The sequence below is a fragment of the Engystomops pustulosus genome, chromosome 2 (genome assembly GCF_040894005.1).
Source record: "Engystomops pustulosus chromosome 2, aEngPut4.maternal, whole genome shotgun sequence".
In the NCBI taxonomy this organism is placed as follows: domain Eukaryota; kingdom Metazoa; phylum Chordata; class Amphibia; order Anura; family Leptodactylidae; genus Engystomops; species Engystomops pustulosus.
This window is the reverse complement of record NC_092412.1, coordinates 11244001-11271393: the sequence shown is the minus strand read 5'-3', so window position 1 is coordinate 11271393 and position 27393 is coordinate 11244001. Positions and strand designations below refer to the sequence as shown.

The window sequence follows — 27393 nt, the reverse complement described above, 5'->3', positions numbered from 1 at the left end:
ACCAGCTATGTGATCCTGTCTGCCGTGTCTGAACCTTGTCTTGGGTGCTACCGCAAGCATAATGCGCCTGTGGAGCGACCTGGTAGTATCCTGCCGCAGCAACCCACAGCAGGTTCTAGTGAATAACAAGTGTCACTTAGGCTCCACTCCCAGGTGTCGGCTTATGTTGTCGCTCAAAACGGTTCAGTGGGTGCATCACCACTGATCCTGACACTGTCTGGATGGATGTGGTTTCTGGTAGATTGGCTTCCAGCTCCATTCTGGCTCTTAATAAGCATTTGTTGGGCACTTGCATTTCCATTTCCCACTACTTTAAAGGAAATCTACCACTTGGATAGAAAGCTTTGGGCACTTTCTGGTTGGTTGTTTCACAATGATACAGGTTCATATCTTTATGATCATATCTATATCCTGGCCTCCAAAACTACACAATGAGCCAAAAAGGAAGCTATAACTTTATAATAATAATAATCTTTATTTATAGCGCCATCATATTCCGTAGCGCTTTACAAATCATAGGGGACAAATACAAATACAATAAAACATGACAGAGCACAGACATTCGTATGGAACAAGAGGAGTGAGGTCCCTGCTCGCAAGAGCTTACAGTTTATGAGGAGGAGTGGGGTGAGGTAAAAGAATATATATAATGGTCAAGCCATTCTTCTTAAGGGAATAGAACAAAATATAATAAATGGAATTGCTGTCGCTTGACCCAGTCATCAGCCGTCATCTTATATACAAGGTCCAGGGTGAATGGGACTGCAGAGAAATCTGGTGCCTGCTGGTTGCTGGATAACAGATGGGAGGAGGACACAGGACGGGTTAGTAGAAGAGTTAAAACTTCATGCAGTTAATGTTAGAGGCTTGCCTAAAGAAATGGGTTTTAAGGCCACGTTTAAAACTTTGGAGGTTAGGTATTAGTCTGATAGTCCGTGGCAGAGCATTCCATAGAATGGGTGCAGCTCTAGAGAAGTCTTGGAGACGCGAGTGGGAGGTTCAAACTAGGGTAGAGGTTAATCTAAGATCACTGGCGGATCTAAGAGCACGAGTTGGGCGATAGACTGAGATAAGAGAGGAGAGGTAGGGGGGTGCAGCATTATACAGAGCTTTGTGGATGAGGGTTATTATTTTAAACTGTATTCGAAAGGAGACTGGCAGCCAGTGCAGTGACTGGCATGAACTGGAGGCATCTGTGAAGTGTTTAGTCTGGAAGACGAGCCTGGCTGCTGCATTAAGAATCGATTGGAGAGGAGAGAGTTTGGTGAGTGGAAGACCGGTTAGTAGAGAGTTACAATAGTCTAGACGAGAGTGAATCAGAGCAACAGTTAGCATTTTACAGGTTTCAAAAGTGAGAAACGGTTGGATTCTAGAGATGTTTCTGAGATGCATCCGGCAAGAGATTGAATATGTGGCTCGAAGGAGAGGTCGGAGTCCAGCACAACCCCAAGACAGCGGGCCTGCTGCCTTGGGGTTGTGGTGACCCCACAGACTGGTATGGAGAGGTTAGGGTAGGCTCTGTTAGTGGATGGTGGAAAGACAAGAAGTTCGGTCTTAGAAAGATTAAGTTTCAGGAAGAGAGAGGACATGATGTTAGAGACAGCAGAGAGACATTCACTAGTGTTCTGGATTAAGGCCGTGGTGATGTTACGTGCAGAAGTATATAGCTGGGTGTCATCAGCATAAAGATGATATTGAAAACCAAATCTGCTGATGGTTTGCCCAATGGGGGCAGTATAGAGAGAGAAGAGAAGAGGACCTAGGACTGATCCCTGAGGAACCCGACACTGAGAGGAGAGGACCTAGGACTGAGCCATGAGGAACCCCGACAGAGAGAGGAACAGAAGAAGAGAGAGATCCAGAGAAGGAGACACTGAAAGTGCGGTCAGAGAGATAGGAAGAAAACCAAGAGAGTGCAGAGTCCTTTAGGCCAATGGAGCGAAGCATCCTAAGGGGGAGCTGGTGGTCCACAGTATCGAACGCTGCCGATAGATCCAGGAGAATAAGGAGAGAATAGTCACCTTTGGATTTAGCAGTGAGGAGATCATTGGAGACTTTAGAAAGAGCAGTTTCAGTAGAATTCATAGAGCGGAAACCAGATTGCAGGCGGCCAAGGAGCGAGTTAGCTCAGAGAAAACAGTCGAGAATAGACCAGGCGTTCCAGGAGTTTGGAGATTAAAGGGAGGTTAGAAACTGGTCTGTAGTTAGCAGCACTGGATGGGTCTGTGAAGAGGAATATCTATTCATGAGCTTTATAGTTTTATACATGAAGGAGAATATTTGTATATGAGCTTATAGTTTTATATTTTTATACTTTTATATAGCTGGCAAATACTAAAGTTTTTCCTCCTCAGTAATATGCTCAGATATAATAATTAAGATGGCGCCGGCATCCACACAGCCAACACCCTATTTCCAGGAATAGAACAACATTCCCGATTCCAAGAAGGCTTCACCACTCATATCGAAACTCAACGCCCAGGACATTATCTGCCCAGATACTGGAACTGACCCACCAGGGCACATCGGATGCTAGACAAATTTGCTTAACCCTTCCCCATTATGATGCTGCATGATGTATAACCACACCTTTCTCTCTTTTGTATAAATCTGGTAACACTGAAGTAAAGTCTTATTTTGCTGTCATGAAAGGTGGAGTGCAGAGCTTGTTTAAGATTAAAACTGAATAATCTTATCTCAGATTTTATCTTGAAAACGTGCACACTTGCTCTCATTTGAGGTGACTGACTGGATCGGTTAATTGTCGATTACGACCCTGACAGGTCCAGTGAAGGTTTCTTTAGTAATGGGGTAACAACAGCATTCCTGAAAGATGAGGGAAAGACACCAGAAGAGAGAGAGAGGTTGAAGGTTTTAGTTAGGTGAGAAGTGACTGCTGGGGAGAGAGACTGAACCAGATGTGAGGGGATGGGGTCACTGATGCAGGTGGTGGGGCGAGCAGAGGAGAGGAGCCTGGACACTTCTTCCTCTGTGACTGGCTCAGTGAAGAGAGTGAATAGGGTAAGGTACCAGAGTATTATGGAGTTAGTGGACTGAGAAATTATTTCCTGGCGAATGCAGTCGATTTTATCCTTAAAGTAGGCGGTCAGATCTTCAGCCCCAAGGTCTGTGACAAGTGGCTGCATCTTTGGTGTTAGTAAGGAGTGAAGAGTATCAAAGAGCCTTTTGGGGTTGTTAGAAAGAGAAGATATTAGATTAGTAAAATAAACCTGTTTAGCAAGATGGAGAGCAGAGTTATAGGATTTGAGCATAAATTTAAAGTGAAGAAAGTCAGAGGAAATGCCCGATTTTCTCCACAGACGTTCGGCACTCCTGGAGCACTGACGAAGGAAACGGAGGCAACCTTGGCACACGGCACAAACCCATTTGTGTCGAAAGGCTCGAACTGGCGGTGGTGCGATGGCTGCACAGTTTCTACGAGGTGGGGAACACTAATGGCACGTGGGTTCCGTTATGTGTGATAAATGTACTTATTCTGTACAGGACAAGAACTATTTACAGTAAAAGAGAGAAGGTTATGGTCAGAAAGTGGAAAGTCATTGTTAGTAAAATCAGAGACAGAAGAGAGTCGGGCAAAGACCAAGTCAAGGATGTTTCCCTCTTGGTGGGTAGGAGAATCAGAGAGTTGCACGAGTCCCATAGAGGTAGTAAGTGATAAAAGCTGAGAGGCTGAAGAGGAGATGGGGGTGTCCATAGGAATGTTAAAGTCTCCCATAATGAGTGTTGGGATATAACACGATAGAAAGTGAGGGAGCCAGGAAGCAAAGTGATCAAGGAACTGATAGGATGAGCCAGGAGGACGGTATACTACAGCCACACGGAGAGAGAATGGGCGGAAAAGTCTGAGGGTGGGAACCTCAAAAGATGGGAAAATAAGAGAGGGGACAGGAGGAATGACCTGGAAAGTGCATCATGGAGAGAGTAGTATGCCTACCCCTCCTCCCTGCCTATTCTCTGGTCTGGAGGAGTGAGAGAATTGCAAACCATCATAGCACAGTGCAGCGAGTGATGCAGTGTCATCCTGCTGGATCCATGTTTCGCTGATAGCCAGCAGGTCAAAGGACTTAGAAAGAAACAGGTCGTGAATGGACTCCAGTTTATTGCACAGAGAGCGGGCATTCCAGAGGGCACATTTGAAGAGCGAGAAGGGGAGATAGTAGAGGGGATGCATTGGATATTGATGAGGTTAGTAGGGTTCCTATGAGGGGTGGAAAGTTTTGAGCTGAACGAAGGAGGACCAGGGTTTGGACAGATATCACCTGCTGCAAGTAGGAGGAGAATAGACAAAGAAAGAAGATGATGAAGTGATTTATGAGAAGGTGAACTCTGCTTCCCAGCAGAACCAGATGGATTATGGGGGTTGGATAAGTATAGAGAACATGGGAGGAGAACGCTGGTGAAGGAAGGATTGAAGAACAGATGTGAATGGAGGACACTGATGGGATAGATGGACGAAAGGAGACAAACAGGTAGCAATAGTATAAAGCCATTGAAGAGGTAGACAGACATGCCAGATATGAAAATCAATGATTTGTTTGCATTTCTAGGCATATTTATCTTTCTCTTGCCCTTTCTAATTGCCGCTTTTATAATTGCCATTCTCAAAGTATTGCGTGACACTCGATCTATAGGACACTCTAGCTATAGGACGGTCTGCAGCCTAGAGGAATCTAAATTTAAAGGGAAGGGTCAGAGCCTTTTTCAACCAATATGCTAGTTACGGATTCATGGTCCATTTCATCCCAAGGCCAAATACATATCTGAGATCAGGGCAGTGAGGTAAACACAAAACTGGAACTCGGTTTATTCTTGGGAAAGGAGATGTAAAGAACTCTCAATGGAAGCATGGCAAGTGGCTAATGTCTCCACAGAATCCAGACGATCCATTGAGCAGCTAGGTCCTAAATCTGATCCACGGTGGGGTATTCTGTAGAGCCACCTAAGGGTGTCAAGGAGTGTGGCTATAACTAACAGAAGAAAATCACCCCTTCTGCCCATTGTCTTTGCCTGGCGGAATTATGTACCATCACATCAAAAGCAGGAAGGAACTGTGTAGACTTACCTCTTTCTCCATTAGTCCAACACAAGGCAACTGGGGTCAGGTAAATGCCATATTTTACTCAAACCGTGTCAGACAAAGGCCGAGGCCACCCAGAAAGGTCCAAGGCCTCCCATCGGAAATAGTGTGGATGATACTTTGTGCACACCAGATTTTTAAATAGAGCAGCTGCAGGTGGAGGAGATGGTGTAATTTGTGTACTATGAACATGAGGGACATACTGTAGACACGTGACAACAGTCTTGCACCTTCGGCTCAGATCGAGCACAGTGCATAGCCCTGTACCTGCACCCACTACTCACCCTGGAGACCGTCCCGTTATCTCCTGTCGCACTTATGGATTCATCAGGACAAACAGAATGCAGGACTAGAGGGAGAGGAGCTGAGGCAGGCAGAAAGGAGAGGAGCAACAGGCAGAAAGGGGAGGAGCAACAGGCAGAAAGGAGATGAGCAACAGGCAGAAAGGAGAGGAGCAACAGGCAGAAAGGGGAGGAGCAACAGGCAGAAAGGAGATGAGCAACAGGCAGAAAAGAGAGAATCAGCAGGCAGAAAGGAGAGGAGCAGCAGGCAGAAAGGAGAGGATCAGCAGGCAGAAAGGAGAGGATCAGCAGGCAGAAAGGAGAGGATCAGCAGGCAGAAAGGAGAGAATCGGCAGGCGGAAAGGAGAGGGTCGGCAGGCAGAAAGGACAGGAGCAGCAGGCAGAAAGGAGAGGGTCGGCATGCAGAAAGGAAAGGGTCGGCATGCAGAAAGGAGAGGGTCGGCATGCAGAAAGGAGGAGGGTCAGCAGGCAGAAAGGAGAGGAGCAGCAGGCAGAAAGGAGAGGAGCAGCAGGCGGAAAGGAGAGGGTCAGCAGGCAGAAAGGAGAAGGTCAGCAGGCAGAAAGGAGAAGGTCAGCAGGCAGAAAGGAGAGGAGCAGCAGGCAGAAAGGAGAGGAGCAGCAGGCAGAAAGGAGAGGGTCAGCAGGCAGAAAGGAGAGGGTCAGCAGGCAGAAAGGAGAGGAGCAGCAGGCAGAAAGGAGAGGGTCAGCAGGCAGAAAGGAGAGGAGCAGCAGGCGGAAAGGAGGGGGTCGGCAGGCAGAAAGGAGAGGGTCAGCAGGCAGAAAGGAGAAGGTCGGCATGCAGAAAGGAGAGGAGCAGCAGACAAACATCTGTAATATGATAATGAATTTATACTACAAAGATTTTACTTTCAGCTATTGCAGCTACAGAAAAAAACTCGGTAAGCTTCATAGTTACACACTTTACTCCAATACCATATCTGTTACATGGACAGATTGTAAGCTCTTGTGAGCAGGGACCTCATTCCATTGTTTATTGCTCTGTATATGCCCCCCATGATCTGTAACCTGCTGCAGAATATGATAGGTATACAAAGAATTATTACTATGTGCTGCAGACATCCTAAAGAAGGAAAATCCGATAATCCAGATGTTACTAGTAATGTCCATAGTGGAAGAAATGATTATTAGTCACAGAGCGGCAGTAATTCCCTGGCGCTGTGCATTAGGTAGGGGGTTCACATACATTAACCCCTTCCTGACCACTTTACGTAAATATACAGCATATTTACAGTCCTACTTTTCTCAGTGATCCTGGGGTCACCGCTAGGAGAAGGAGGAAAGTATTGCTGTAATAAACAGCCTCTGCCCTTGGTGACCTTATCGGGAACTGATCCTGATCCAGGCCCGCATGCTTACTTTATTTGTATGCTACTGAAGCCCCAGCTGCCGCCAAGCACGTCTCCTGCACCTGGCCCCCGGAGGGATCCCAATCCATACAAGAGGGTAGATGACACATGAAGCAAGGAGCAGAGCAGTGCATTTCTGCGTTGTAGATCTTCCTAAAGAGATGGGTTTTCAGGTTGCAATAAATGTTAACATGGCTTCTCTCCTGTGTGAGTTCTCTGATGTACAACAAGATTTGATTTTTGAGTAAAACATTTCCCACATTCAGTACATGAAAACGGCTTCTCTCCTGTGTGAATTCTCTGGTGCGCAACAAGATTTGATCTGTAAGTAAAGTATTTCCCACATTCATTACATGGAAATGGCTTCTCTCCTGTGTGAATTCTTTGGTGTGCAACAAGATAAGGTTTTCGGCTAAAACATTTCCCACATTCATTACATGAAAATGACTTCTCCCCTGTGTGAGTTCTCTGATGTTTTAGAAGTTGTGATTTGTGAGTAAAATGTTTCTCACATTCAATACATGAAAATGGCTTCTCCCCGTTGTGAATTCTTTGGTGCTCAACAAGATGTGTTTTCCGGTTAAAACATTTCCCACATTCAGGACATGAAAAAGGTTTCTCCCCTGTGTGAGTTCCTATGTGTCTACCAAAAGAAGAAGAATCACTGAAAATTTTCCCACATTCAATACATGAATATGGCTTTGCTCCTGTGTGAATTCTCTGATGTACAACAAGAACTGATTTCTGGGTAAAACATTTCCCACATTCAGTACATGAAAATGGCTTCTCCCCTGTGTGAATTTTTTGGTGTTCACCAAGATTTGATTTATTTATAAAGCTTTTCCCACATTCTGAACATGAAAATGGCTTCTCTCCTGTGTGAGTTCTCTTGTGTCGAACAAAAGCTGAATTCTTGGTAAAACATTTCCCACATTCAGTACATGAAAATGGTTTCTCTCCTGTGTGAATTCTTTGGTGCTCACCAAGATGTGATTTATTTATAAAACATTTCCCACATTCGGAACATGAAAATGGCTTCTCTCCTGTGTGAGTTCTCTTGTGTCGTACAAAAGCTGAACTCTTGCTGAAACATTTCCCACATGCAGTACAGGAAAATGGCTTCTCTCCAGTGTGAATTATTTGATGTGTTAGTAATTTTGATTTGGAAGCAAAACATTTCCCACATTCAGGGCATGAATATGGTTTATCTCCTGTGTGAACTCTTTGATGAATAACAAGATTTGTTTTCTGAGTATAAGATTTTCCACATTGTAGACATAAAAATGGCTTCTCTCCTGTGTGAGATCTTTGATGTCTTAGTAAATCTGATTTCAGAGCAAAACATTTTCCATATTCAGTGCACAAATATGGCTTCTCCCCTGTGTGAGTTCTCTGATGTTTAAAAAGAAGTGATTTCTTAATAAAACATTTCCCACATTCAGTGCATGAAAATGGTTTCTCTCCTGTGTGAGTTTTCGCATGTTGATCAAGACTTGATTTTGTGCTATATTTTTTCTCACATATCAGACATGAAAACTTCCTCTTCTCTCCATGATTTCCCTCCTCTGTGGAAAGATGTGACTGATTATCTTCTACTTCCCCACAAGGAGATGAGGGGGGACGTCCATGGGAACCTCTTGTACTTTCATCTCCTGGAAAATATAACCAAGAAATCAGTATTGGAAGTTTCCTTTCCCCAGTTATGAGCAGAAGTAAAGCGGCCAGTCAGTAACATACAGTCATCTATGGAGAGAAAGATCATGAATATTACAAATATAAACAATTGACATATAATTCCAAATAATATAAAAAGAGATTATATATGGGGCTGGGCTTTCACGCTCAGATATATCAGACGCTGAGCTAATGCCGGCCAAGTCCGAGATCGGAGCGCGGCCAGCATCGGGACACACAGGGTGCCGGCTGTAACTAACAGCCGACACCCCAGTGTAATACCCCCGGACGGAGTGGGCTCCAATCGCGGGTGTTTAACTGGTTAAACTGCCTGTAAGGGGTCTCTGCCCCACGTTCCCCTCCCCCTTGCTCTTTTTCGGAGGGGGAGGGCCACGATCGTTCCCATGGCAGCCCTGAGGTCCGATAAGGATCCCAGGGCTGTCCGCAGACAGTGATGTCATCTTAAAGGCACAATAGCAGCTTATGCATGTGCATAGGCTGACGCAGCTGGTGTAAATATTAAAAATAAATGATATTCAATAAAAAATAAAAATGCCCCATAACATATAAAGAGACATAAATGCACAACAACAAGCTCTGTAGTCGAAAATGAGAAATTTAATAAAAAATGTAATAAAACATACCCAAGTCTGGTATCCCCGACAATCGTATTGCCCCATAGAATAAAAATAAGGTGTGTATTAGGCTATAATAAATACATTTTCCAGACATTTCAAAATTTATGAAACCGTAAAGCAGACGTATGGGAAATGTTATTCAGCAACTTATTTAGGTGTCAAAACTATCTGCCTCAAAATGAGATGATTTCAGTTTTTTAATTTTTTTAATACCGTATATACTCGTGTATAAGCCGAGTTTTTCAGCACAAAAAATGTGCTGAAAAACCTCACCTTGGCTTATACACGAGTCAATAATAATAATTAAAAAAAATTAATACTCACCCTCCGGCTCCTGATCCTCTGCGGCGGCTTCTCTCTTCTATCTTGACTTGCCGGCAGTCGCGTCTATGCGATCTGCCGGCGGGCGCACAATATGATGTAGCGGTGTCGCCGCTGATGACGTCATCAGCGGCGACACCGCCGCATCGCACAGAAGATAGAAGAGAGAAGCCGCCGCAGAGGATCAGGAGCCGCCACTAAGCATCAAAGGTGAGTATCGGAGGGTGAGTATTAAGTTTATTTTTTTATTATTCGCTAGGCATACTGAAGGCAGGCTGTATAATACATGGGGCAGGCTGTATAATACATGGGGGGCAAATTATTAGATATTTGAGGTTTCGGCTTCAGTCCATTTTATCACAACTCTGACCCCACAGTCCTGCTGATTAGATTATCCTTTGAGCAGAAAACTAATTTACATAACTATTTATATGAATACACTTGGGTTTGAGTTTTCACTGTATCCCATAACATTCCTCCGAGCCGTATAGTAACACAACATGTGGATATAGACTGATGTGACTGGAGGAGGAGACCAGAGACAGATGAGCCGGTGTCTATGTCATCTCCATCTCCTCCCCTGGATGTGACCTCTCCCTGCAATGTATAAGGGAAGAATAACCCACAAGATACATGAAAGGCTCTTACCCTCCTCTGTCACTGATGAGGGGATTTCCTCTCCGCTCCTCCTTCCACCACAACTTTCCTGGAAAGATCCAACATGAAGGACATGAGAAAACAAGGAAATGTCTCCAGAGATTCTCTGCATACCCACCACAGCAACCAATAATATCATCCTATAGATCTGAGGTCGCATTAACCCCTATACAAGCCTCATGTGTATTAAAACGCATAGGGGGACATTTACATAAAGTTTCAGTATCTGCACTGGCTTGGTTACCGAAAAAGAGACACAAATTTATTGCAGATATATTTCTGGCGCTGAGGCCAAACTCTGTCCCGAATTCCAGTAATGTGGCAGTCCGAATCAGTCGATCGTCTGACGGCCACGCCCCCCGAGTTGTGTCGCCTGGAAGCAGCGCCCCTGCATCCCAATCCGGCTGTGTGTGAAACAATCCCAGTGCAGACTCCTGTTAAATACTTGTCCAAGCCGCGCGATCCTGAAAACGGTACAGCGCACGAACCTTAGTAAATGAGCCCCAATGTCTGATATAACAGCGGCCATGGACCCGATCCATTACAAATTATTGTATTCATTCAGCCGAGTGTCTACACTACAAATATCCAGACGCCGCGTCATGTGACGGAGTAATATGACGGATCAGTATATGACCTGCAGATCTCTAACTTCATCCTCTTCCTCCACGAATAATACTCCTCAGAGATACTAAGAGGAGGATTTATACTCTGCCCGACCCTCCACCCACTGCTGCTGGAGAAGGTAAGTAGCTTCATCACATCCACAGGAACCTCAGCTCCACCTACCTGATGATCCAGTGGGACGTTCTCCTCCGGCTCCTCTTTAATATCCCGGGAATCTCCAGGACTGGGACATCTCTCTGGTTCCTGTGTAATATCCCGGGAATCTCCAGGACTGGGACATCTCTCTGGTTCCTGTGTAATAGCCCGGGAATCTCCAGGACTGGGACATCTCTCTGGTTCCTGTGTAATATCCCGGGAATCTCCAGGACTGGGACATCTCTCTGGTTCCTGTGTAATATCCCGGGAATCTCCAGGACTGGGACATCTCTCTGGTTCCTGTGTAATATCCCGGGAATCTCCAGGACTGGGACATCTCTCTGGATCCTGTGTAATATCCCGGGAATCTCCAGGACTGGGACATCTCTCTGGTTCCTGTGTAATATCCCGGGAATCTCCAGGACTGGGACATCTCTCTGGTTCCTGTGTAATATCCCGGGAATCTCCAGGACTGGGACATCTCTCTGGTTCCTGTGTAATATCCCGGGAATCTCCAGGACTGGGACATCTCTCTGGATCCTGTGTAATATCCCGGAAATCTCCAGGACTGGGACCTCTCTCTGGTGGATTTCTCTGACTGGATCCATCTATAGGGAATATACACAGTGACTGATACATTGTCTATATGTGATGATGAGATGATGGAGGAGGTGACCTCACACCTGCTCTGTCCTCTATAATCAGGAAGGTCTCCTCTTACCTGGTGATGTGAGGGGCTGGTGGTCCTCCATCATGATGTCCTTGTACTGGTCCTTGTGTCCTTCTATATACTCCCACTCCTCCATGGAGAAATAGACAGTGACGTCCTGACACCTTATAGGAACCTGACACCCACAATGACACAGTCATCACCCAGACCCCTCCCTTGTGTTATTGTACAATGTCCCAGCATTCCCGGCAGCGCTCACCTCTCCGCTCAGCAGCTCAGTGATCCTGGAGGTAAGTTCTAGGATCTTCTGCTCATGTATCAGTGAATGAGGTGGAGGCTCGGTGATGGGGCTCTGGGTCCATCCTCCTGACACACGGGGGGTCACACACTCACCAGACGACTTCTTCACTACTGTGTAATCCTGTGTATGGGGAGACACTGATCACTACATAGATCCTAAGAATCCTTCACCTCTCCAGTCATTTCCCGCTGTTATTCCTAGAGATAAGAGCCGTGTCCTGGGAGACTCTCACCTCTCCGGTTATCAAGGAGATCATCTCCAGGGTGAGCTCCAGGATCCTGGCCGCCATCTGCTCTCTGTCCTTCTCCCGGATCCCTGGTGGATCATTGATGGAAAGGATCATCTTTAGGAGAAACCTCTGGGAGTCCTGGATCTATAGAACCTGAGGAAACATGACAAGAACTAAGAGCAAACTCTATATGAAGCAATTGTGTCCATGACATGTGTGATGTGACAGATGGGGATTCTCCAGACACTGGAGGGGAGGTCACTGGACTGAGGGAGGAGTGATGGCGCTGGACTGTGCCGCTCCTCACTAATAGCACATACATGGAGAAGAATATTATAAGTAAGTGATAGAATATAACAAGATGTAGGAGGAGGAGTCGGTTCTATGTGTGGATGAGACTGGAAGGAACATATAGGACACATATACATCTGTGTACACAAGTCCTGAACATCCTGGATTTTGGGGGCGATTGTACATTCTATGTTACAGGTGACTCCATTTATATGGTAAAAATGTGGAATAGTGGAGCTCCTGGAGCATGCTGGGAGTTGTAGTCCCTCCATATAGTGTGTGTGGTCCTGGAGCATGCTGGTTGTTGTAGTTCCTCCATATAGTGTGTGTGCTCCTGGAGCATGCTGGGAGATGTAGTCCCTCCATATAGTGTGTGTACTCCTGGAGCATGCTGGGAGTTGTAGTCCCTCCATATAGTGTGTGTGCTCCTGGAGCATGCTGGGAGTTGTAGTCCCTCCTCTGGTCACTTACCTCCTCAGTGCAGAACACTCTCTATTCCCCCTTAGGTAGATGCTATTTCCTAGTGGTGTAAAGGACCTCTGATGACGTCATGACCATGTGACCAGGCTGTTGTGTGGGAGGATGTTACACTGAGCTGCCTCTTCCTTACCTTCTCTCCTCAGCAGCACATGGCCGCCTCTCCCCGGTCTCCCTCCACACAACAGCCTGGTCACATGGTCCTGACGTCATCAGAGGTCCTTTAGGAAATAGCATCTACCTAAGGGGGAATAGAGAGTGTCCTGCACTGAGGAGGTAAGTGACCAGAGGAGGGACTACAACTCCCAGCATGCTCCAGGAGCACACACACTATATGGAGGGACTACATCTCCCAGCATGCTCCAGGAGCACACACGCTATATGGAGGGACTACAACTCCCAGCATGCTCCAGGAGCACACACACTATATGGAGGGACTACATCTCCCAGCATGCTCCAGGAGCTCACACACTATATGGAGGGACTACATCTCCCAGCATGCTCCAGGAGCACACACACTACATGGAGGGACTACATCTCCCAGCATGCTCCAGGAGCTCACACACTATATGGAGGGACTACAACTCCCAGCATGCTCCAGGAGCACACACACTATATGGAGGGACTACATCTCCCAGCATGCTCCAGGTGCTCACACACTATATGGAGGGACTACAACTCCCAGCATGCTCCAGGAGCACACACACTATATGGAGGGACTACATCTCCCAGCATGCTCCAGGAGCTCACACACTATATGGAGGGACTACAACTCCCAGCATGCTCCAGGAGCACACACACTATATGGAGGGACTACATCTCCCAGCATGCTCCAGGAGCTCACACACTATATGGAGGGACTACAACTCCCAGCATGCTCCAGGAGCACACACACTATATGGAGGGACTACATCTCCCAGCATGCTCCAGGAACACACACACTATATGGAGGGACTACAACTCCCAGCATGCTCCAGGAGCTCACACACTATATGGAGGGACTACAACTCCCAGCATGCTCCAGGAGCACACACACTATATGGAGGGACTACATCTCCCAGCATGCTCCAGGAGCACACACACTATATGGAGGGACTACATCTCCCAGCATGCTCCAGGAGCACACACACTATATGGAGGGACTACATCTCCCAGCATGCTCCAGGAGCACACACACTATATGGAGGGACTACAACTCCCAGCATGCTCCAGGAGCACACACACTATATGGAGGGACTACAACTCCCAGCTTGCTCCAGGAGCTCACACACTATATGGAGGGACTACATCTCCCAGCATGCTCCAGGAGCACACACACTACATGGAGGGACTACATCTCCCAGCATGCTCCAGGAGTTCACACACTATATGGAGGGACTACAACTCCCAGCATGCTCCAGGAGCACACACACTATATGGAGGGACTACATCTCCCAGCATGCTCCAGGTGCTCACACACTATATGGAGGGACTACAACTCCCAGCATGCTCCAGGAGCACACACACTATATGGAGGGACTACATCTCCCAGCATGCTCCAGGAGCTCACACACTATATGGAGGGACTACAACTCCCAGCATGCTCCAGGAGCACACACACTATATGGAGGGACTACATCTCCCAGCATGCTCCAGGAACACACACACTATATGGAGGGACTACAACTCCCAGCATGCTCCAGGAGCTCACACACTATATGGAGGGACTACAACTCCCAGCATGCTCCAGGAGCACACACACTATATGGAGGGACTACATCTCCCAGCATGCTCCAGGAGCACACACACTATATGGAGGGACTACATCTCCCAGCATGCTCCAGGAGCACACACACTATATGGAGGGACTACATCTCCCAGCATGCTCCAGGAGCACACACACTATATGGAGGGACTACAACTCCCAGCATGCTCCAGGAGCACACACACTATATGGAGGGACTACAACTCCCAGCATGCTCCAGGAGCTCACACACTATATGGAGGGACTACATCTCCCAGCATGCTCCAGGAGCACACACACTACATAGAGGGACTACATCTCCCAGCATGCTCCAGGAGCACACACACTATATGGAGGGACTACATCTCCCAGCATGCTCCAGGAGCACACACACTACATAGAGGGACTACATCTCCCAGCATGCTCCAGGAGTTCACACACTATATGGAGGGACTACAACTCCCAGCATGCTCCAGGAGCACACACACTATATGGAGGGACTACATCTCCCAGCATGCTCCAGGTGCTCACACACTATATGGAGGGACTACAACTCCCAGCATGCTCCAGGAGCACACACACTATATGGAGGGACTACAACTCCCAGCATGCTCCAGGAGCACACACACTATATGGAGGGACTACATCTCCCAGCATGCTCCAGGAGCTCACACACTATATGGAGGGACTACAACTCCCAGCATGCTCCAGGAGCACACACACTATATGGAGGTACTACATCTCCCAGCATGCTCCAGGAACACACACACTATATGGAGGGACTACAGCTCCCAGCATGCTCCAGGAGCACACACACTATATGGAGGGACTACAACTCCCAGCATGCTCCAGGAGCACACACACTATATGGAGGGACTACAACTCCCAGCATGCTCCAGGAGCACACACACTATATGGAGGGACTACATCTCCCAGCATGCTCCAGGAGCACACACACTATATGGAGGGACTACATCTCCCAGCATGCTCCAGGAGCACACACACTATATGGAGGGACTACAACTCCCAGCATGCTCCAGGAGCTCCACTATTCCACATTTAATATCCTTCACCTGTTCTATCCCTATCTAGGAAGGAGTCACCTGTAACATGGAATATACAATCACCCCCATCATCTCTACATTCCCCATCATCCAGGATGTGTAGATGTATATGTGTCATATATATTCCTTACCTCCTCTACACATAGAACATGGCTCCTCCTACACCTCCCCTCCAGTGTCTGGAGAATCCCCATCTGTCACATCACACATGTCATGGACACAATTGCTTCATATAGAGTTTGCTCTTAGTTCTTCTCATGTTTCCTCAGGTTCTATAGATCCAGGACTCCCAGAGGTTTCTCCTAAAGATGATCCTTTCCATCAATGATCCCCCAGGGATCCGGGAGAAGGACAGAGAGCAGATGGCGGCCAGGATCCTGGAGCTCACCCTGGAGATGATCTCCTTGATAACCGGAGAGGTGAGAGTCTCCCAGGACACGGCTCTTATCTCTAGGAATAACAGCGGGAAATGACTGGAGAGGTGAAGGATTCTTAGGATCTATGTAGTGATCAGTGTCTCCCCATACACAGGATTACACAGTAGTGAAGAAGTCGTCTGGTGAGTGTGTGACCCCCCGTGTGTCAGGAGGATGGACCCAGAGCCCCATCACCGAGCCTCCACCTCATTCACTGATACATGAGCAGAAGATCCTAGAACTTACCTCCAGGATCACTGAGCTGCTGAGCGGAGAGGTGAGCGCTGCCGGGAATGCTGGGACATTGTACAATAACACAAGGGAGGGGTCTGGGTGATGACTGTGTCATTGTGGGTGTCAGGTTCCTATAAGGTGTCAGGACGTCACTGTCTATTTCTCCATGGAGGAGTGGGAGTATATAGAAGGACACAAGGACCAGTACAAGGACATCATGATGGAGGACCACCAGCCCCTCACATCACCAGGTAAGAGGAGACCTTCCTGATTATAGAGGACAGAGCAGGTGTGAGGTCACCTCCTCCATCATCTCATCATCACATATAGACAATGTATCAGTCACTGTGTATATTTCCTATAGATGGATCCAGTCAGAGAAATCCACCAGAGCGATGTCCCAGTCCTGAAGATTCCCGGGATATTACACAGGAACCAGAGAGATGTCCCAGTCCTGGAGATTCCCGGGATATTACACAGGAACCAGAGAGATGTCCCAGTCCTGGAGATTCCCGGGATATTACACAGGAACCAGAGAGATGTCCCAGTCCTGGAGATTCCCGGGATATTACACAGGAACCAGAGAGATGTCCCAGTCCTGGAGATTCCCGGGATATTACACAGGAACCAGAGAGATGTCCCAGTCCTGGAGATTCCCGAGATATTAAAGAGGAGCCGGAGGAGAACGTCCCACTGGATCGTCAGGTAGGTGGAGCTGAGGTTCCTGTGGATGTGATGAAGCTACTTACCTTCTCCAGCAGCAGTGGGTGGAGGGTCGGGCAGAGTATAAATCCTCCTCTTAGTATCTCTGAGGAGTATTATTAGTGGAGGAAGAGGATGAAGTTGGAGTAATATGACGGATCAGTATATGACCTGCAGGTCTGGATATTTGTAGTGTAGACACTCGGCTGAATGAATACAATAATTTGTAATGGATCAGGTCCATGGTCGCTATTATATCAGACATTGTGTCGGTTCTGTTATATAGTAGAGCGCGTCCTCGTCTGTTTCCTCTGTCATTCATTATCTCCGGAGAGATCAATCTGTGATAATCGGGTGTGAGGTGAATACACGGAAACGTATATGTTAATGTCTCCCACAGTTGAGAAGTAACTTGGTTGTGGGCATCTCGCCTGAGGTCAGGGACAGACCGGTTTGCTCTCCTCATGCTGCTGTTTGCCAGCAGGAAGTCTCTGTGTGAGCTCGTCTTGGAATGCAAGGGTGGGGGCTGGAGGCAGAGCACAGCTCAGTACAGCGTCAGACAGGAGAACAATATGTCCTTCCTGACCCTAAACTTCTGACCCTGGGTCGGATCCCGGGGGCAACTAAAATTGTGTACACCAGGACTGATAGAGACAGGTTGGAATATATTACATCCCGTTAGAGCAGAGAGTGCGCCCCAGGCTAATGTGGCCATTCAAAGAAATAATAAACTAGGATAACAGCACAGGGGGACAGGACGAGGAGGTGGGTATTAATCCTCTGCCATCAGTGAATCTGAGGGTTGATGTCCTTTAATTTTTTGCATTTCCGTTTTTCGCTCCGCTCCTTCAACAAGAAAATTTGTGTCAATGGAGCTTTAAAGTGACAGTCGGGAGTGGGATCTGTATATGAAGAAAGCGCACCAAATTCATTTCAGCAGTGAGAACAGGGAGAAGTCTATGTATTTTATTACACATGAGGCTTGTACAGGCGTCAATGCGACCTCTGATCTATGGGATGATATTATTAGTCACTGTGGTTATTACTGGTTTCTATTCCTGATCCTGTCTCCTCCTGCAGGAGATTATTCCCCTTAGTTCCTGGTTCTGGAGGTTTCTGTCCATCACTTGGATATAAGAGAATCTCTGGAGACATTTCCTTGTTTTCTCAGGTCCTTCATGTTGGATCTTTCCAGGAAAGTTGTGGTGGAAGGAGGAGCGGAGAGGAAATCCCCTCATCAGTGACAGAGGAGGGTAAGAGCCTTTCATGTATCTTGTGATACATGAAAAAATTATGATTATTATTTATTTTATTCCACAAAAATGCAATTAAAAGTAATAAAAACCCATATCTACTCCAGAATGATACTGGTGTAAAGTACTACATGTCCCGCAAAAAAAACAAGCCATCAATCAGCTGCGTAAACAAAAAAAAAAATCGTTATGCCTCTTAGAAGACATCGATGCAAAAACAATATATTTTTACCCATATTAGGTTTTATTTTGGTAAATTTAGTAAAACGTAGGAAACCATATCTAAGTATGGTTCATGTCATCGTACTGACCCATAGAATAAAAATACTGTATATACAGTATAAGCTGAAACCCTTGATTTTAACACAAAAAAGGAAAAACCTATTGACTCAAGTATAGGCCGAGGGTGGGAAATGCATTGGTCACATCCTTCCCAGTATATAGCCTTCCAGTCCCCTGTAGTATATAGCCTGCCAGCCCCCTGTAGTATATAGCCTGCCAGTATCCTGTAATATATAGCCCGCCAGTCCTCTGTAGTATATAGCCAGCCAGCCCCCTGTAGTATATGGCCAGCCAGCCCCCTGTAGTATATAGCCAGCCAGCCCCCTGTAGTATATAGCGTGCCAGCCCCCTGTAGTATATAGCCAGCCAGCCCCCATGTAGTATACAGCCAGCCAGCCCCCTGTAGTATGTAGCCAGCCAGCCCACTGTAGTATATGGCCAGCCAGCCCCCTGTAGTATATAGCCAGCCCCCTGTAGTATATAGCCAGCCCCCTGTAGTATATAGCAAGCCAGCCCCCTGTAGTATATAGCAAGCCATCCCCCTGTAGTATATAGCCTGCCAGCCCCCTGTAGTATATAGCCTGCCAGCCCCCTGTAGTATATGGCCAGCCAGCCCCCTGTAGTATATGGCCAGCCATCCCCCTGTAGTATATGGCCAGCCATCCCCCTGTAGTATATGGCCAGCCATCCCCCTGTAGTATATAGCCAGCCATCCCCCTGTAGTATATAGCCAGCCATCCCCCTGTAGTATATAGCCAGCCATCCCCCTGTAGTATATAGCCAGCCATCCCCCTGTAGTATATAGCCAGCCAGCCCCCTGTAGTATATAGCCAGCCAGCCCCCTGTAGTATATAGCCAGCCCCCTGTAGTATATAGCCAGCCAGCCCCCTGAAGTATATAGCCAGCCAGCCCCCTGAAGTATATAGCAAGCCATCCCCCTGTAGTATATAGCCAGCCAGCCCTCTGTAGTATATAGCCAGCCCTCCCCCTGTAGTATATAGCCAGCCAGCCCTCTGTAGTATATAGCCAGCCCTCCCCCTGTAGTATATAGCCAGCCCGCCCCCTGTAGTATATAGCCAGCCCGCCCCCTGTAGTATATAGCTAGCCTGCACCCTGTAGTATATAGCCTGCAGCCTCTACCCCCAATATAATGCCTGTAGGAGAAATAAAAAAGCGTACTCACCTATTATTTACTTGTGGCTGGGCTTGCTGGCACTATTAGTGCAGCTACTACCATATTGTGAAGAATTTGCAGGGAGACTTGCGAACATTATTTTTGGCTCTTAGTGACACACATATCTATTTCAAACAGCTAAGTGGGACAATTTATTGGGGGTTTGATTGAATAAGGCACAGTGAAAGTGAAAGTCACAGCACAAAATCCTTTTGTGTGCTGTCAGTGGTGCAAATGCAATTTCCTCTAGCTTAGTCCGCCTGCTACTGTTTAGCAAGCTAGAAATCCCAATCCACATTCTCTCTGCCGGTCAAGCGTACTGTACGTCGCGTGTGGCGCAATCAAATACATTTTTTTTGTTCACATTAGTACCGGGACATTCAGCAATCCGCATTTCAGTTTGCTTTCTGATTTCTTCTGCGTGTTTCGTTCATAAAGAAATAAAAAGAAATAAATTCTCTTTTAATTTTTTTTGGGGGTGGGAAATCTCCGTCATAGCAATCAAATTTTGTCTACTGTAGTTGAACGCTGGTGCCTGTTACTGTTTAGCAAGCTAGTCTCCAGAAATTTCCAATCCACATTCTATCTGCCGGTGAAGCGTACTGTACGTCACGTGTGGCGTAATCTAATAAGGTCTTTTGTTCACATCATTTAATTGTCTCCATAGCAGCCTCCACACGTTGTCTTTATAGCAGCCTCCACATGTTGTCTCCATTGCTACGTCCACACGTCGTCTCCATTGCTGCCTCCACACGCCGTCTCCATAGCTGCCTCCACACGCCGTCTCCACAGCTGCCTTCACACGCCGTCTCCACAGCTGCCTTCACACGCCGTCCCCACAGCTGCCTCCACACGCCGTCTCCACAGCTGCCTCCACACGCCGTCTCCACAGCTGCCTCCACACGCCGTCTCCACAGCTGCCTCCACACGCCGTCTCCACAGCTGCCTCCACACGCCGTCTCCACAGCTGCCTCCACACGCCGTCTCCACAGCTGCCTCCACACGCCGTCTCCACAGCTGCCTCCACACGCCGTCTCCACAGCTGCCTCCACACGCCGTCTCCACTGCTGCCTCCACACGCCGTCTCCACTGCTGCCTCCACACGCCGTCTCCACTGCTGCCTCCACACGCCGTCTCCACTGCTGCCTCCACACGCCGTCTCCACTGCTGCCTCCACACGCCGTCTCCACAGCTGCCTCCACACGCCGTCTCCACAGCTGCCTCCACACGCCGTCTCCACAGCTGCCTCCACACGCCGTCTCCACAGCTGCCTCCACAGCTGCCTCCACAGGCAAAGCTGGATGACTGAGTGCGCGTCTCCCAACCCCCCCCCCCCCCACATGCCCCTCCTCACATCATCCCCACAGCTGCCTCCACACGTCATCCCCTTAGCAAACGTGTCCAGAAAAATTTTGGGTTGTTTTAACGGCTTCCACATCAAACTTGTTAACTTTGTCGCCACCCTGCTGTGTTATCTACGAAATATACCGCCAAACTTTTATCTATGAAGGATATTATTTCAGCGCTACTTGCGCATCTGTTTACGTTTCCCTCCCCCGCCATAACCAGGCCAAATACTTATAAGAACATTGCTACACTTGATCGTACACAAAAGGTTTTTAGAAATGCTGTTGCCGGAGTACACTCTGGTTATGTCGGCTGGACAATCGCCAGCCTGAGGCTGCGGCCGCTGCCTACACACGTCGTCCACATAGCTGCCTCCATACATCGTCCCCTTAGCAAATGAGCTGTGTCAGGTAGAATTTTCGGGTGTTTCACCAGATACGTAATGGAACTCGGCCCATCTGTCGCCGCCATGCTGGAGACCTGAAGTTTCAATCATAGCGACGCAATATGGATGCCCCATACCGTCACTCTTAATCATGGAACCATTTTCGAAATAAAAAATAGAACCGCAATGCTATTCCATTTTTCGTAGATGAAGTATTCAAACGACCCCGCCTGCTCCATCCTAAGATCCAACTAACATTGTTTTAACTGCAGCAACTTTAATCTACTACTATAACCTTTTACCTCTAAAATCTATCTTTTCACTCCTCTTTTCTCACCTCCTTACGTTCACCTCGGTGCCATAACCGTCCCCACTGCCTCTACATGTCGTCTACATAGCAGCCTCCACACGTCGTCTCGATAGCTGCCTCCACACATCGTCCCCTTAGCAACGAGCTGTGTCACGCTACATTTTCGGGTGTTTTACCGGCTGTGATTTTCTGGTGTTTTATATGGGTGTCTCATTTTGACAATGGATTCAAAGCTGGATGACTAAGTGCGCCCCCCCCCCCACATGCCTCCACACGTCGTCTCCATAGCTGCCTCCACACGTCGTCTCCATAGCTGCCTCCACACGTCGTTTCCATAGCTGCCTCCACACGCCGTCTCCATAGCTGCCTCCACACGTCGTTTCCATAGCTGCCTTCACACGCCGTCTCCATAGCTGCCTCCACACGCCGTCTCCATAGCTGCCTCCACACGTCGTTTCCATAGCTGCCTTCACACGCCGTCTCCATAGCTGCCTCCACACGCCGTCTCCATAGCTGCCTCCACACGCCGTCTCCATAGCTGCCTCCACACGCCGTCTCCATAGCTGCCTCCTCAAGTTGTCTCCATAGCAGCCTCCACATGTCGTCCCCTTAGCAAACGAGCTGTGTCAGGCTAATTTTTCGGGTGTTTCACCAGACACGTTATGGAGCTTGGTCACTCTGTCGCCGCCATGCTGGGTTATCGACTAAATATACCGTCAACCTTTCGTTCACATAGGAAATCATTTCATTGCTTCTTACTCACCTCCTTTGGTTCCTCTCTGCCACCATAACCAGGCCAAATACTGATCCATACAGTGCTACACGTTATCCTCGCCAAAAATAATTTTTTAAATTGGTTTGAAGCCTGAGTCCATTTGGGGTATGTCGCCATGCCACTCTCTAGCCTGCCGCTGCTGCTGCTGCCTCCGCATGCCGTCCCCTATAGTGTCAGGGTCAATTATTGGGTGTTTTAGATGCTATCTAGCCTCACTTGGTCACTCTGTCATCGCCATGCTGTTGCCCATAATTTTGGCATAATGGTACGATTAAGCAGCCTCAGAGGCATCCATGCATGCTGCCCCTGCTGTTTCCTGTCCATTTCCGTGGTGTTTCTATCATCTCTATTTTTTCACTCCTCCAGACCCAAAAAAAGCTAATGTTTTCAACAATAGGGGATCCTAACCCCAAAATGCTATCACTGGAAAATACATCTCATCCCACATAAAAAAATTGTCCACACATGGCCCCACTAACGGAAAAACTAAAATTGTATAGCTTACAAAAGGGCGGTAATGTCTGTAGGATAAAACTAATAGCTGCACAAGCTCCTCAATTTCATCTCCATTTTGAGTTACCTTATATAAGTACAAGCTGAGTTTTTCAGCACAAAAAAAAGAAAGTAAATACTCACCTTCCGACACCACCCGCCGGCCCTCCTGTGGTCGCTCCTCTGTCAAAGCTGTGACATCAGCCGCTGCTGACATCAGAGTGTGTGACGTCACAGCTTGGGCGTCGGAGCATCACATGTACCTGCCACTGCCGGCAGCATCACACGGAGGAGTGTCCCACAGACCTACGCTGCTGGACGGAAGAGCGGATGACCGGCTGGGGGCATCGGAGAGGTGCTGGCTTTATACTGAGGGCAGGGGCTGGATAGCTATATACTGAGGGCAGGGGCTGGATAGCTATATACTGAGGGCAGGGGCTGGATAGCTATATACTGAGGGCAGGGGCTGGATAGCTATATACTGAGGGCAGGGGCTGGATAGCTATATACTGAGGGCAGGGGCTGGATAGCTATATACTGAGGGCAGGGGCTGGATAGCTATATACTGAGGGCAGGGGCTGGATAGCTATATACTGAGGGCAGGGGCTGGATAGCTACTTTATATACTGGCTGTGACAAATGCATTTCCCACTCTAAATTAATAGTCAAGTCATTAGGTTTTCCCAGTTTTTTTGTGGTAAAATTGGGAGCCTCGGCTTATATTCAGATCAGCTTATACTCAAGTATGTACTGTAATTACTATGAAGATCTTAAGGGGTTAACAATCTTCCTAAAAGCTATTTCTGATAGTTTGAGGGGTGCAGATTTGAAAAAGTTTGAGGGGTTGATATATGTTTTTAATATATATTTCAAATTTCATTACAAACAGTAATGATCCCCCAAAAAAGGAAATTCTGAAATCTCTTCTGAAATACAGAATACCGATGGTCAATTTGTAACCACGTGACATCAAAATATATTTTCCAGACAATTCAAAAATTATGCAAATGTAGACACATGGGAAATGTTACTTGGCAACGTAAATCTGGTAAATCTATCTGCCTGAAAACATGATAATTTTTAATTTTGAAAATGGCAATGTCACATCATTATACAGGCTGTCAGTCATGTATATACAAGTATCTCTTACACACACAGGCTGTAGGGGGCGCCACCACCAAGAGTGTCGCATCATTATACAGGCTGTCAGTCATGTGTATAGGAGCATCTCATACACACAAACTGCAAAAAGAGGAGCCAGCACCAGGAGTGTCACGTCATTATACAGGCTGTCAGTCATGTGTATAGGAGTATCTTATACACACACAGGCTGCCGGGGGTGCCAGCATTGGGATTGCACATCATTATACAGGCTGTCAGTCATGTGTATACAAGTATCTCTTACACACACAGGCTGTAGGGGGCGCCACCACCAGGAGTGTCGCATCATTATACAGGCTGTCAGTCATGTGTATAGGAGCATCTCATACACACACAGACTGCAGGGGGCGCCACCACCAGGAGTGTCACATCATTATACAGGCTGTCAGTCATGTGTATAGGAGTATCTCATACACACACAGGCTGCCGGGGGTGCCAGCATTAGGAGTGTCACATCATTATACAGGCTGTCAGTCATGTGTATACAAGTGTCTCATACACACACAGACTGCAGGGGGCACCAACACCAGGAGTGTCACATCATTATACAGGCTGTGTGTATAGGAGTATCTCATACACACAAACTTCAAATAGAGGAGCCAGCACCAGGAGTGTCACGTCATTATACAGGCTGTCAGTCATGTGTATAGGAGTATCTTATACACACAGGCTGCCGGAAGTGCCAGCATTAGGAGTGTCACATCATTATACAGGCTGTCAGTCATGTGTATAGAAGTGTCTCATACACACACAGACTGCAGGGGGCGCCACCACCAGGAGTGTCACATCATTATACAGGCTGTCAGTCATGTGTATAGGAGTATCTCATACACACACAGGCTGCCGGGGTGCCAGCATTAGGAGTGTCACATCATTATACAGGCTGTCAGTCATGTGTATACAAGTGTCTCATACACACACAGACTGCAGGGGGCACCAACACCAGGAGTGTCACATCATTATACAGGCTGTGTGTATAGGAGTATCTCATACACACAAACTTCAAATAGAGGAGCCAGCACCAGGAGTGTCACGTCATTTTTTTGGACAGTTTTGGACAGTGCCCCAAATTTTGGACAGTTGAATCTATTTTATTTATTTTTTATTAAACCTTGGATTACATTGTGCTGATATCAGACCTGAGCCTGGAGAGGAATCTGCAGTAAATGACACATCTCTGCTCCTCACCTGCCCCCGCTGCGGTGACTACAGGAGGACGGTCTCCTGTGAGGAGGAGCACAGCAGCGAGGACCAGACACAGACTGCAGTAGTGGAGCCCAAATCAGTTCTGTAATTCTGTGTGCCGGCTCCTAGTAGTGATGTTCTAGTCCAGTGTCCAGTATATATGGCTGCCCGGGGCTCCCCACCTGTGTCACCCACTGTCTAGGACTTTTAGGCTCAGCTCCAGGGGGAGATGGGAATCTCTGGTCACACAACCCTCTCATGTCCTGGAAGTAGAAGATTCTGGATTCTAAGGATTAGATTATTTCTTTGGTAGTCGGATTATAATTATGTATATAATTATGAATATATAATATTCAAGAATTTTCTCTCCATAGATGACTGTATGTTACTGATTCATCACTTTATTTCTGCTCGTAACTGGGAAAAGGAAACCCCCAATACTGATTTCTTGGTTATATTTTCCAGGAGATGAAAGTACAAGAGGTTCCCATGGACGTCCCCCCTCATCTCCTTGTGGTGAAGTAGAAGATAATCAGTCACATCTTTCCACAGAGGAGGGAAATCATGGAGAGAAGAGGCAGTTTTCATGTCCGAAATGTGAGAAGTCTTTTAGTCAAGAATCAAATCTTCTCATTCATCTTCAAAGTCACCGAGAGGGAAAGATTTTTTCATGTTCACAATGTGAGAAAAATTTTACCTGGAAATCAATTCTTGACCAACATATGAGAACTCACACAGGGGAGAAGCCATTTTCATGTACTGAATGTGGGAAATGTTTTACTCAGAAATCATCTCTTGTTGTACACCAGAGAACTCACACAGGAGAGAAGCCATTTTCATGTATGGAATGTGGAAGAAGTTTTAACCGGAAAACAAATCTCGTTCAACACCAAAAAACTCACACAGGGGAAAAGCCATTTTCATGTACTGAATGTGGAAGATGTTTTAACCGCAAACTACACCTTGTTCAGCACCATAAAATTCACACAGGGGAGAAGCCATTTTTATGTAGTGAATGTGGAAAATGTTTTAACCGCAAACTACATCTTGTGGAGCACCAAAGAATTCACACTGGAGAGAAGCCATTTTCATGTAGTGAATGTGGGAAATTTTTTGCTTCTAAATCGCCTCTTCTAATACATCAAAGAACTCACACGGGAGAGAAGCCATGTTAACATTTATTGTAAATTAAAAAACCTTTATGATGACCTACAACGCACACTACCTGCACTACTCTGCTCCTCACTGTCAGACTTCTGGGGTAGAGAACCCCTTGGACAACCGCGGACCACACCTGGTACCGGAATCTAAGTGGCACCCGGTGTTTACCAGAGCCCGCTGCAAAGCGGATTGCACTTGCTGTGGCCTGGTACCACAAGGTTGTTCCACAGGTGCGACTTGTCCGCTGTGGCCGCCAAGGTCGAGGTACAAAGTCAGCAGGCAAGTTTGTGGTCAGGAACAGGCTGGAGGTCAAGGCGGGCGGCAAAGGTTCAGGGTCAGAGATGGAGCAGGAGGTTAGGGCAGGCAGCGGAGGAGCGTGTGCAGACATGGACCCTGGTCGCCAGTGGATATATGTGTATATTACATTTTTTAGATGTGTGTCATATATGTATCCCGTTATGCATTGAATAAAGTTTACACAATTTTTTGTATACTGCATTGATAGAGCCTTTTTTGGTGCATACTCTTTTCTTTCTTTGTTGTTCAGTTGGTTGTGCTAGCCCCTTCATATGGTAAAGCAGTGGAGGAACGTAAACGGGAACAGGTCCGGGGTCACAACGGGGAATCCAAGCACTAGGCACAGGACAAAGCTTTCTTGGCGGCATATAGCATGACGATACGGCCGGGGATGCTGGGAGAAGCCCGCTTTTAACCAATTCCGGGAAGTGACCAGCACCAATAGAGGTGCGCTGGCCCTTACGAGTGCCAGCGCGCTCCATACGGGGACGAACACATTAGGAAGCCGGGACGGGAGAAGGAGAGTGGAGAGCTGCGTGACGTCGGGAAGAGCGGGAGCTGTGGAGAGGGGTACGAGTGCAACTGTGACTGGGGTGTGGGTCGCAGGAGCACCCACATCCCAGGTCACAACCCTGCAACCATGCA

The 27393-nt window shown here is 47.4% G+C and overlaps 1 protein-coding gene across 1 annotated transcript in view; it reads right to left on the bottom strand.

The window, feature by feature from the left end:
* LOC140116889 (uncharacterized) overlaps positions 1 to 27393 on the bottom strand; it is a 448339-nt gene that overhangs the window by 16040 nt on the left and 404906 nt on the right. Inside the window, exons 10-14 of the mRNA XM_072133322.1 lie at positions 11541 to 11664; positions 10847 to 11427; positions 10049 to 10106; positions 6959 to 8419; positions 5383 to 5462 (exon numbers count right to left, since the gene is read on the bottom strand). Of these exons, the coding sequence (XP_071989423.1) occupies positions 5383 to 5462; positions 6959 to 8419; positions 10049 to 10106; positions 10847 to 11427; positions 11541 to 11664 (2304 nt within the window). The remainder of the gene's footprint in view (positions 1 to 5382; positions 5463 to 6958; positions 8420 to 10048; positions 10107 to 10846; positions 11428 to 11540; positions 11665 to 27393) is intronic.